The sequence below is a fragment of the Pinus tabuliformis genome, chromosome 7 (assembly GCF_031772625.1).
Source record: "Pinus tabuliformis cultivar Carrire ecotype Pingquan chromosome 7, CPIR1, whole genome shotgun sequence".
NCBI classification, from domain to species: Eukaryota; Viridiplantae; Streptophyta; class Pinopsida; order Pinales; family Pinaceae; genus Pinus; species Pinus tabuliformis.
In genome coordinates this window covers 1,445,518,826-1,445,532,478 of record NC_142293.1, presented here as the reverse complement: position 1 = coordinate 1,445,532,478, position 13,653 = coordinate 1,445,518,826, and the positions used below count along the sequence as shown (strand labels likewise).

The 13,653-nt window shown below is 36.8% G+C and overlaps 1 protein-coding gene across 2 annotated transcripts in view; it reads right to left on the bottom strand.

Annotated features, from left to right (window-relative positions):
- Positions 1–829: 829 nt before the first annotated feature.
- Positions 830–13,653, bottom strand: part of LOC149253129 (sister chromatid cohesion protein SCC2-like) — a 360,249-nt gene continuing 347,425 nt past the window's right edge. For both annotated transcript variants that reach the window (XM_089459872.1, XM_089459873.1), the window contains exon 28: positions 830–1,313. In XM_089459872.1, coding sequence (XP_089315998.1) covers positions 1,050–1,313 — 264 coding nt within the window. In that variant the 3' untranslated portion in view covers positions 830–1,049. The remainder of the gene's footprint in view (positions 1,314–13,653) is intronic.

Genomic DNA, 13,653 nt, shown 5'->3' with positions numbered 1-13,653 from the left:
TATATATATAGATATATTAATTATTTTCTTAAGTATATTATATCATCAATTTCTTAAATATATTATACACATATCATCACTAACTTTTATTGTGAACTAATTTTTGGGAATTAACTTTGCATTAAAAAAAAAAAATACTAAGCAGCAAAGTTGCATATAAAACTTGTTTAAGTTATGTTAAGACATATTATTATATTACAAAACTTATTTAATATGATCGAAAGTTATTCATTTTCCTTGCCATTAAAAAATGTGATTCTTTACCACGCTTTTGTATGTACAGTAAAACCAGCCACTTACACTGGACGGTTAACCCCGAACTTCCGAAAGTACGGTTTGTCATGGAAGAATGCAATAATAATATTTTACCAAAACTGTAATATGCATTAGCATGCATTCAATCAAAGCAATTATTGCAATTTGTAATATTATTTCGAAAAATGACGTCATGGGTTATCAAAATTTTATAGGCAAAGTTGGCATATCACTTGGACATCATTGTGCAACCAACCAATTAGGAAGGAATTTTATAGCAACTACTACCGCAATTTATATAATAAATTCACGTAGTTTTAAGAGAATGGTTTTCACTTGTCTTTAAAATCTCTGTTTAATATCATTACAGGTAAAGTACTTTGTATGACAAATGATATCATAAACTAAAACACTCAATACATCAAGAACAGTTTACTATCTTTTCCTAAAGGTTACATGAATAACATGTATCAAACAAATAAAGCAAAGAAAATTGATATTGCCACGGTAGAGCTGTACAATTTATAAAATATGTGATACAATGCTGAAACGTAGATAATAATACAGAGAAATATGATACAAAATAAATTTCATTTTTGCCATTATAAACAGATTATTTACATAAAATGCATCCAACCGCAAGAATAATTCCTGATTAATCTAAAATTCCCTAGAGCCAGAGGCTTTACAATTATGAAAGATTTACATGAACTCATACCAATATGAGATTGTGCCGCGAAAGAATCTGTATCATGTCGACTTGCAATGGTCCTACACGATTTTTCTTTTCCTTTTCAGCAGCACACCATTGCTACTAAGTTGCCGCCTCTTCTGTTGATTACGATCATCCTCACATTCACTCTCACTAGTCCCATCATTAGTGTGCTTAGGTGAAGTAAACAAACCTTTCCTTCTGAGGCTTCTTGTCGATGAAAGATTAGGCTGCATATTTCGTTTACTCCTGTCTCTTGGGCAGCAATAGATCGAGTTCTTTTTCTGGGTGTACTAGGTGAATAAGAATAATCCATAGTATCTTCTTTCAGTGACCTTTTAAGAGCCTGTTCAATGAGGTACTAGTAAACTCATCAGTAATACTCTATTTTCTATGGTGGTCCGAAGATCCATAAAGTAAAAAAAATCCTCATCAAGAGATAGGAAAGAGAAGCTCATAATAATTGTATGTTCAATCCAGTGCTAACAGAAAAAAAGACAAAATTCAACCAATCTGACGTCCTTTTAGCAGACAAATTGTGCCCTGACTCTTCTACGACCAATACAATAAAGTTCTCATGGTTATATTCAATAATAAAAAGTAAATGTCCCAATAAAAATAATGATTATAAGCTATGAATCAATGCTTAAGGTTGAAACTTCATATGCAAATTTGTTAACGAAAAGGAGTGATAGCAGAAGATTTTGATATTTCTAAGAGGTTACAAATGTTGAGAAATCTACGGCAGAGACACGAGGTGATTTCTATAGCAATGATAACTGCTTGTGTATACTTTTTACTTCTTTTGATTAGGTTCTTCATTAGCTTTGATTATTATAATGTTCTCTTCATCAAACAGCTATCAAAATATAAACAATGAGACATGGGACACAAGATGCAAGCGAGCAGCTACGGCCAAAACCTCTCTAACTTGAGAGGAAAACCCAAACGAATTCTTCTTCTTATAGAATCTTCAAGTGATGAATTCCAAGACCAAGACCCTTGACCTAACAACCTCTCCAAGGCCAAGTCACAAGACCTTTTAAACAGTTTATCCTTCTTGTCCAAGTCAACACTAGTCAAACTGACTTCTTGTACCTCTATTCTTGGCTTCTCTGAAATTCAGCCTCTTTCCACAGTCCTACAATTCTCAGCTGCCTGAAACCACTACAATTTTGCACGTGTGAGCTGATTGGAGGAGTTTGGTGATGCTTTCCTTCTTCACTTGACTTGGAGACTTCCCTTTGTGATCTCGGCTAGCAAGAATGCTAGTTTAGTGACCTCTTTCTTGGCTTCTTCAAGGACTGATATGACCTTACTGCAGAAACCCTAATTTCTGTCACACGTGTGAGGAAGATGACCCAAAAACAATGCCAAAAATTCTTCGCTCTTCTTCTCTTTTTCTTTGCTCAATGAGAGGCTTCCTTCTAGTGTTTCTCGCACTTTTTCTTGGATTCCAGATGCTTGTTGAATATGTCTTCAAGTGAGGACGAGTCCTCCTTTATATAGTACCCTGTCCATGCAAAAATAAGTCGACTTGTGCTTGTGCCTAGGACAACTTCTCCTTCTAGAATAATCTCTAGCTCCTTTGGAAGGCTGACTTCAATGAGTGCTTGTGACGAGGTCTTGGAGGCTTTATGACTCAAATAAATTCTCTTTTACAATATGTAACATGTCCAAATGGGTCTTCAATACATAACATTGACTCAATTTGAGTTTATGATTTAATCACCAAACCTAATAGCTCACAATGGGAGCTTCATCTATAAATATAATTCATGCATATCATAAATAATTTTATTTTTCTTCTTTACATCAATTACATAAAATCATGATTACACGTGTCATTATGGCGACCAAACCTAGTTACATATTTCAACACTCCCTCTTAACTAGGGAGGTATTCATAATCCATACAAGGTAGTTGGACATTCTCAATCTGAAGAATTCTCACAAGAAGAGTCAGATTGGTAACCCATTTATTTAGCATCATATCATCTAGTGTTGTCATACAGCAAGGCCTTGACTAACCGCTCTATCTCTCCACAAGATTAGAGCGCAATGTTGGCGAGACCAATGATTTATAGACACCCTCATCATTGGCTCTCTCGAAACATACCCCACCCGTGTTCTCTTAGAGTATGTTCCACCAGGACTATTCTTATCTTGGATTCTCAGTCCTCAAAGAATATCAGTCCTCTATGAGTACTCTCGTCTTGGATGCCCTATCACATCCTCAAAGAGTATCAGAGGCCAAATGCTTACCCAATCCTCCATTCTATATCTCCCTCTTAACTAGGGAGGATATACCCATTCCAATGAAGGAATGTACCGATTCCTATAAAGGAATGTACCCAAGCTCCCTCTTAATCAGGGCCCTGACAAGCACCCTCTTGACCAGGGACTTGTTTCCAGCAACTCTTTAGGTGGAGATCATGGGACAAACAGTTGCTTGTAGGAATCCTTCCTTCGATGTCATGAGTTTCTTCTATGATATGGAGCCTACATTTATTTGGGACTTCTTGTAGGGCACAAACCATCCATCACTTTCATTCATGAATCTTGTTAGTCATGTCATCCTTCTTTTCATCAAGAAGTGAGCCATTAATCCATATCTAGCCTTCCTTCATGCCTTGCTACCTTCTTTATGTCATGTTTCCTTTAGGATCTTTCATCCTACCACATGAACATCAGTTGTAGATGACATCTACAACTCTTCCCTTGGCAGCCTTGCATTAGCCCATCCAAATATTGTTCAAAAATACAAAATGAACATTAAATCAAAAATACCTTTGTGATGGTCTTTCCCCATGACATCTCCTTGTTTGCATCAAAATTCTGCATATATATTGACACATCTCCAAAAACATATACAATGTCAAGGGTCTCTTTCTTTTTCAGAATTTATCAGGATCTTCATATATTTTCCCATGGAGATATCATAGTCAAATCTTCTAGTCCTTGGATGTTGGTTGCCTTCTCCATAGTTGCATTTTTCATGATCTCTTCCTTTCTTTATTCACACATTTCCTCCCAAGAACTTCCAATCATAGTTCCTTCAACTTTGCCAACCACCTCATATTTCATATGAGGACATATTATGTTGATTTCATCTATAGTCAATGTGTGAACCAGGCCTTCATGCATCCTTTCAAAGGAGGAGATCCTATCTTTTGATCATGCTCTTGAGGTAGATCACTTATCCATAATATCTGCAACCATATGACTTTATTTTATCAAGTACAAGCATACATACCTCATCTCTTTCTTTTGGCCATCTAGTCTTCCTTTGGCAACCTCCTTGGTTGAAAGAACTTCAATCCCTTGACCTGCTTCACATCATTTGTCATCATACCATCATCCCATGAATCCCCTATAAGTTGGAATTCCTAACGAGACACTTGCTTCTTCCAGCAGGTGAACCTTTCAATGAAGATTTTAATGGAGGATCTTGATTATCCTCATCCTACAAATGCTCTTTTTGAATGATGTATGATGAGCTCTATACTAGATGACTTTCTTTTTCCCATAAGTACTCATTATGCTTCTAATGAGGTTACCAGGAGCTACATTCTTTTATAGGTGACATCCATAGACTTCTATTTCAGCTATCTTTCATGCTTCTTTATGATGATGTTACGAGCTCTTGCTTTCAATTGTATGCTTCTATGATACCATCTCCTATGATGCATCTTATCATGCTTCTAATGATTCCAACCATGATAGTTATACTTCACAACAAAAATTTTGAAACAAAAACTTGAAAAGGACTAGGTGAGGAAGACTATCTCAATCATAGTAGAGATCTTTTACTTCCTCCTTGGATTTCGTCTTTTCAGCTTTTTCCACTTCTTCAGTGATATGGGCTTCTTTCCTTCCTCTTTTGTTGTTATATTTCTTGAGCTCAGGACAATCTCTCTTGTAGTGCCATAATCTTGACATCCATAGCATTGAACCTTTGCCATATTCCTCTTTCGTTTCTGAGGACGAAATTTCCCAAACTTCCTTTTTCTCTTTGCCATAGCAGCGTATGTTTGTGTTTGCTAATTTTATCCTACATCAGATTTTTCCTTCAACCTGGTTTCTTCAATTTTGCATAGTGACCATAGATCTTTGAATGGAGTAGCTTCCTTCTTCCCATATATGCTTGATGGAAAGTTACCCCATCCCTATGGTAGTGCATTCCATGAAAAATTTTAAGGGTTAATATCCACAAGTGGGCTAATTTTCCATGGTTTTTCCAAAAAAAAAAAAAGATTCGCCAATTTTTATTTCTTCTAAAAGTAATTCGCCCAAATTTTACAGTATAAAATTGTTTTACCCTAAAAATCGCCAAAACTATGGACTCTACCTATAAAAAAATTAGAAATTTTTATATTTTTATAAAGATATCAACAAACATTTTATAGTTTTCATATTAGACATTAGTGAGATTCGCTAAGATTTATAGACTTTAAAATAAATTTCCATCCTTGAAATTTTCTATTGTGCATTCAGTACTATGGTAGTCATTTCTTTGTTAGACATTATTTCTCCCAGATCTTGTAGTTGTTCCCTTATTTCAGATATCATCATAAAGTATGAAGCTATTCCTTCTTCTTTTGCTATCTTCATCTTGTAGAGTTCTTGTCTTAATGAGATTACTTTCCTTGCAGTGCTTATGGAAAACAACTCTACAAGCTTTGTCATATATTTCTTTTGATATTTCAAGTTTAGATAAATAGGGAATGAGGGATCCTTGATGGAGTCTACGAGAATCCTTTGAGCCCTTACTTCCTCTTTCATATACCTTGCAAGTGCTTGAGCATCTTCCTTTGGAGGTTTAGAGATTGAGCCCTTGACATGTTTCATGACCTCATTTTCTGTGAGGTTCAGATCTGTCATTTTCTTCCATGCAAGAAAATTTGAAGCCCCAACCAACTTGTTGTTTTCCTTGCAAAAAGACATTTTGACAGATTCAGATGTAGATATAAATATACTTACTTGTGAAGATGCTCCTTCAACCTGCTACCTTCCTGAATTTGATGATAATATACATAATAGAAAACTCCTTAATGAAGATGGTTTTCTTCAAAAGTGATCCTTGACTCCAAAGAGAGGGAGATCACCTTAGATCTTTTGATGAAGATGACAATGTTCTTGATCTTGCTTTCCTTGGATGAGTAGACTTCAAGATGCTTAAATATTTCTATTTGAGTAGAGATAGGATTCTTTTGAGGTCTCCTTTGTGATGATATGATGAGCGAGGATACCAAGAATGCTTCTAGTGTAAACTTCTCCTTTGATTGATCTACGGTTTTGATACTTTTCTTGCAGATGATGATGCCTTGTCTTCTTGGAGATGAGAGGATTTTCTTTTGATACCTTTGATGCCCTTTTGGTCTTTGAGTGCTCTAATGTCCCTTATGGAGTTGCCCTTTCTTAACTTGTCACCTTAGCTTTGATACCATGTTAAGAAATCTAGGGCAGAGACAAGAGGTGATTTCTATAGCAATGATAACTATTTGTGTATACTTTTTACTTCTTTTGATTAGTTTCTTCTTTAGCTCTGATTATTATAGTGTTCTCTTCATCAAACAATTATCAAAATATAAACAACAATGAGACAAGGGACACAAGATGTCGGTGATCAGCTAGGACCAAAACCTCTCTAACTTGAGACGAAAACCCAAACGAATTCTTCTTCTTATAGAATCTTCAAGTGATGAATTCCAAGACCTGTAAGCATGAGGACATTCGGAAGTCCAAAGACATGTTGGGTCATTTAATGAACACGATGATCAATCATGTTGAAGAATCTAGGGCAAAGTAGTGTTTTGATGATTCTTCATTGCTTGATAACAATTTGTGGATTCTTTTTACTTTTCCTCATTTTTCTTATTAGAGCATATGTGTGTTTTCATCAAACTGCTACCAAAACAAAATAACAAGAAGATAAAATTTCGCTCTCTGCTAGGGACAAAACCTCTCCACTCTTGAGAGGAAAACCCTTTGTAAGTTTTCTCTTATTGAAGCTTCTTATTTGAACACCTGCCAAAACCTAGACCCTTAACTAGGACATCCTCCAAGCATAAGTCAAATCCTTCCTCTTTCTGCACTATAACTTCCAACAAATGGAACTCTGTCTTCTGGCACTTGGCTCTTAGCACTTCGTCATGCTTCTGTTGCTTGTCTAAGTTAGGAAACCCTAGAATATTAGGGCTTCTTTACTTCGTTCTAGATAGAGCCTTCTTCGCTTTCCTTTGTAAACCTTGTAGACCTAGATACACATCTGAATGAGGCTATTCATGTTGTTGCCTTCAACTGTTGTCAAACCTGCAAAGTTTACTTGTTGCACGTGTGAACAGAAACCCTAAAATAGTCTCCTTCTCCTCGTTGTCTTTTCCTTCTTCTTCATTGGTTGGGGAGACCTTATTGTCCTTGTTTCTTAGCCCAAAATCAAGACATTTGTTATTGTTGTAATGACCGCAGGGATCCTTCTTTAACTTCGCACATGTGGTTGCAGAAACCCTAGAACACGTCTATTTTTCCTTCGTTGTTCTTTCTCCTTATTTGTTGCCCTTGTAAACCCCTTAACTTAGCTTACTTCATCCTCCTTATTACTGCCTTATACCCTCACTAATTTCAGAGATAATTCGTTGTACTTTTGAGGAGTGGGGTGCCTCTATAAATATAGGTTTGTCCCTCCTCTTCAAGCTAGCATCACTGTCCATGACACTGACTTGACAGTTTTTCTATAACTCATTTTTTCTTCATTATTTTGCTGCTTGGAGACTTCGTTGATGCTAGGAGAGGATTTGACTTTGCTTAGAGTTGTTCCCTTGACCTTGTACATTGTCAAACAAGATGTAACATGCCCTCAAAGGGTCTCCTCATAATTACATTTTGACTTTGACTCTCTAGAAGCACTTCAAAATTTGCCTGACCTATTTTCAATAAACAAGAAACTCATTGACAAATAATATAAAAATAATTTCTCTTTTCTTGAATAAGTACAAATATCAAAATTACATTTATGAAGACCTAGCCAGGTTACAGTTCCTTCAACGCTCCCTCTTAACTAGGGAAGTATTCATACAACATTACAAGAGTTTTGGCAATTTTCAATCTTGAAGAATTCACATAAGAGAAACCGGATTTGTAATCCATCTATTATAGCATCATATCCATCAGCATTGTCATAGTGCAAGGCCTTGACTAACAGCTCCATCTCTTTACGAGACCATGAGCTACAATGCTGGCGAGACCAATGATTTATAGACACCTTCATCATTGTCTCTCAAGGTACATACCCACCTAGGTGTTCTCCAAGTATGACCTTCTAGGACTATTTTTATCTTGGGTTCCCAGCCCTCAAAGAATATCAGTCCTCTTGCCTACTCTTGTCTTGGATGCCCTACACATCCTCAAAGAGTATCAGATGCCAGATGATTACCTAATCCTCCCATTATTTCTTCCCAAGTGAAGACAAAAATGTTGTGTCTATCTTGTGTCTACATTTCCATTCATGGCCTTCATCTAGACTTACAGTTGTTAGTCCTGATCTAGTGCATGACCCATGAAATGGAAAACACAATTGTCACTCCTTTGTGATCAAGGGTGACCCAAAAACTCCCTCTTGATTAGGGACCTATCAGAGCTCCCTCTTGACTAGAGACTCTTTCCTTCATTAACAACTTCTTCTTCGTGGGTCCTTCAGCTACTTGATCTCCTTTCTTTCTTGATGTCATGAAGTCTTTGTTCGAACTTCTTCTAGGTAGGGAACCATCCATTGATCACTTTCCTTCTTGGCTTGTCATGTCGTTGCTTCGTGGAATGTGACTATCAGGCTTTCTTGTCATCTTGGCTACTCCTTTGTCGTCTTGTCCATGCTTCAAAATACTCTTCTCATGGATGCTTCATAGTACTTGCTAGGTTACATGCTTTGACCTAGTAGCCCACCATGACTTCATCTTGATATTGCTTCAACATTGCTTTTTCTTTTGTTGGATGGCTTCTTCATCACGACATCTCTGTAGAGTAGAATCAATTATCTACACCTTTTGTATCTCCAAGGCCTTCATAAGTGTCAAGGGTCCTTTCTTTATCAAAGTTGTCATGCCTTCTTTCGGGAGATATCTTCAAGGCCTTTGTCAAAGACTGATTCTCAGTGATCATGGTGTTCTTCACATGCTTGATCTCTTTTCTTCATTTGCTTCTCCTCAGATAGGTAGGTCAACCATCTAATGCTTCTTGTGAGAGCATTCCTTCATCGCTTGCTTTCTAGACTTGTCAACATTTCTTCTTGCTTCTTAGTTAGCAATCTTATGCTCCTTATGTGAGCATATTCTTTTGTTGACCTTCATCGCATTGTAGTGCATGCCTTCGAGCATGTTCTTGGTGAAAGAGATTCTTTCATGCTTGATCATGTTATAGAACTATACCCATGACTCAAAAATATACAAATGATAACATGACTTAAACTTTGATGCATACGTACCTCATTTTGATTCTCCTTTGATCATCCTTGCCTCATTTGATTGAACTTGGTGTGGCCCTTCTTGCTTCATCTTAGCTTCCCTGCATATCATCCCTTTTCTTGAATCCCATGAATGGGATTCCCAATGAGACATCTGCCTTGGTTCATGAACCTTCTTTTGAAGATTCCATCATAGGATCTTAAAGATCCTTTCCTTGCAAATGTTTCCTTTCTTTTGATGAAGTAGGTCTTCTAAGATTCTTATCATGATCAATTTTTCTTTCATCATGAATGAGGTCCTATACTAGGTATGCTTCTTCTACATGAATGCCTTGACCTATATCTGCCATGCTCCTATATTCTAGAAGATATTTCTACTTATGTATTTTTGTTCTTATCATAAATGCTACCTCTACATGAGTGTCTAGAACTCTATGTACATCATGCTGCTAGATTCTAGAGGGTGATTCTAGCCTTGCAATTTAATTTATTCCTACATGCTCCTATTGTACTCAAAACTTTGAAAGACCTCTAGAAGTAAAGAGTTTGACCTAGTCATAGTAGAGATCCAGAGGATCTTCCTTCTTTTGCTACTTTCCTGCTTTCATCTCGAGTTATGTGAGCTTCTTCCCTCTTTCTTTTGTTGTTGTCCTTCTTAAGCTTAGGACAATCCCTTTTGTAGTGTCCATATTCTTGGCATCCAAAACATTGGATCTTGGACATGTCTTTGTTGTTTGTTCTTCGTGGACCAAACTTGCCAAATTTACCCTTTCTTTTGGCCATGGTAGCAAATGCTTTCTCCTTTGATCCGACATCTTCTTTTGCCTTGAGTCTGGTTTCCTCTGTTATGCATAGAGACCACATTTCACTGAGAATGGTTGCTTACTTCTTGGCATATTTGCTTGATGTGAAGTTTCCCCACTCCTCAGGTAGAGCATTGAGTACACCAATTTTCATCTCTCTATCAGGCATGACCTCCCCATGCTCTTGAAGTTGATCTCTCATTTCAGAGATTTTCATGAAATATGGAGCTATTCCTTCCATTGTTATCTTCATCTTGTATAATTCATTCCTCAGAGATATTACTTCTCTGATTGTGGATACCGAGAATAGCTCTACTAGCTTATCATAAATTTCTTTTGATGTCTCAAACATGGAGGCATAAGGAATGAAAGAGTCTTTGATTGACTCTATCAGAATCCTTTGAGCTCTTGTCTCATCCTTATTGTACTTGGCTAAGGCTTGAGTTTGTTCGTTAGCAAGGATAGTGATATTCCCTTTGACATGCTTTAGGAGTTCATTCTCCTTGAGTAGTAGATCAGTCCTCTTCTTGCATGCAAGAAAGATATTGGTACCTACCAATTTATTGCTTTCCTTGCAAAAAGACATTGAAATATATTCAGAAGGGGATATGTACTTGATAGATTTTGAGATGTAATGGATTTGCTTCCTCCTTGAAAGCTTGATGGCTTGTCTTCCCTGGATCTTGATGTCCTTCAAGTTGCCCTCTTCAAGTGGACTTGCCTGGTGATGAGGTTTGCTTGAAGACTTGTAGCTTGATGTAGGTCTTCTTTCAATCTGCTCTTCTTTGTAGGTGCCTTTCTATAAGTCTCTTCTTTTAGCTTTCTAGATCTACTTGATGAATGACGAATTGTAGACCCTTCTTGTCCTTGAAGTGGTTGAGACTTCTATTCTTGATGCTTCAACTTTGTAGATGCTTCTCCTTGATCAGTGTTCTTGAGTTGCCCTTTCCTTGATGTGTCACCTTACCTCTGATACCATGTTGAAGAATCTGGGGCAAAGTAGTGTTGTGATGATTTTTCATTGTTTGATAACAATTTGTGGAGTCTTTTTACTCTTCCTGTCAGCTTATGCTTCTTCTTTTTCTTATTAGTGCATAAGTGTGTGCTTCATCAAACTACTACCAAAATAAAATAACAAGAACACAAAATTTGGCTCTCTACCAAGGAAAAAACCTCTCCTCCACTCTTGAGAGGAAAACCCTTTGTAAGTTTTCTCTTATTGAAGCTTCTTATTTGAACAACTGCCAAACCCTAGACCCTTGACTAGGACATCCTCCAAGCATAAGTCAAATCCTTCCTCTTTCTGCACTATAACTTCCGGCACATGGAACTTTGTCTTCCGGCACTTGGCTCCTTAGCACTTCGTCCTTCTTCTGCTGCTTGTCTAAGTTAGGAAACCCTAGAATATTAGGGCTTCTTTACTTCGTTATAGATAGAGTCTTCTTCACTTTCCTTTGTATACCTTGTAGACCTAGATACACATTTGAATGAGGCTATTCATGTTGTTGCCTTCAACTATTGTCAAATCTGCAAAGTTTACTTGCTGCACGTGTGAATAGAAACCCTAAAACAATCTCCTTCTCCTCGTTGTCTTTTCCTTCTTCTTCGCTGGTTGGGGAGACCTTATTGTCCTTGTTTCTTAGCCCAAAATCAATATATTTGTTACTATTGTAATGACCACAAGGATCCTCCTTTAACTTCGCACGTGTGGTTGTAGAAACCCTAGAACACGTCTATTTTTCCTTTGTTGTTCTTTCTCCTTGTTTGCTGCCCTTGTAAACCCCTTAACTTAGCTTACTTCGTCCTTATTACTACCTTATACCCTCGCTAATTTCAGAGATAATTCGTTGTCCTTTTGAGGAGTGGACAACCTCTATAAATAGAGGTTTGTCCCTCCTCTTCAAGCTGACATGACTGTCCATGAGGCCGACTTGACAATTTTGCTATAACTCATCTTTTCTTCATTATTTTGCTACTTGGAGACTTCGTTGATGCTAGGAGAGGATTTGACTTTGCTTGGAGTTGTTCCCTTGACCTTGTACATTGACATACATGATGTAACATGCCCTCAAAGGGTCTCATCATAATTACATTTTGACTTTGACTCTCTAGAAGCACTTCAAAATGTGCTTGACCTATTTTCAATGAGCAAGAAACCCATTGACAAATAATATAAAATTAATTTATCTTTTCTTGAATAAGTACAAATATCAAAATTACATTTATGAAGACCTAGCCTAGTTACATTTCCTTCAACAAATCAGAAAATTCTTTGTCTTGCGGCAACATAGCGGATTTCATCATGTTTATTAAAAACAATTTAAGACTTGCTCACTAGACCAAAGCAGTGACATTTTAAGACCTGCTCACTAGACCAAAGCAGTGGTTTTCGTGCCCGGTTAAATTATGTAGCTTACATACCATTGTTGCAATGCCCTGAAAGCCACTTGTTCTATGGATAACAATGAGAATAAATGGTTAACCTCAATAAATCATATGCACCACTCCTTACTAGCATGAAACAAACAGTGGATTGGAAAATCATAAAATTTGGATAGATCCACCACAATTACAATGTAAACACATTGTAGGCACCCTTATATAAATTACCATCGTTAGCAACTTAGATCCATGGATTTTAGTGCATGGAAGATTTCTCGACTGTTTTGATAAGTATCTCAACTTTCTATGTCCAACAATTGCATAGGTTCACATCAATTAGAACAATGCAGTAGTGCATATCAAATTATTTTAACAGAAAATATTGAATAACATCCTTATAAAGAAGCAACTACGAAATGATGATGTGTTGGGAACTTGAACTAATGTTGGAATGCATGACTTTGATTCAGCAATCACAAAGACATTGGTTCACTCATCTATAAATAACAAAGCTGCAAAGATGAAGTCGACAAATATATTGCCTAGGGTCCAAAAATCAACTTATTGACATTGCCATTAGGGAAAATATCAGAAAATATTGGCAAACATTTGTGTGTGTGTGTGTGTATTTCAAATATTGAAGAAAAAACAAAAAATCCTCCCTCTAGTGCTATCATGGACCAAAGTAACAGTGAGTAACACATTTGTTTTCAATCCCCTGCTCAGCCTTTTCAAACTTAGCAAAACTATCCAAAATTTTCAAGAGTTGGCCGATAATTTCCATTTCCACACAATATATTGTTGATATATTGTGATATTTTCTAATTTACAACAAATTGTGATTGTTAACAATGGTATTATGGCCAAGCCATGAGAATCATTACTCTAAAGCTTGTTGACTTGTGCATCTTTGTCTTTATGAAGGAAGAATGGTTAGAAGGTTGGCTTGCTGGATGGAGGAGGTCTTGTTGTTGGTCTAGAGCTCTTGGTCATCTCATTTTGAATTGGTTCTTGAAGAAGAAGAGAATTTTAGTTGGGTTTTC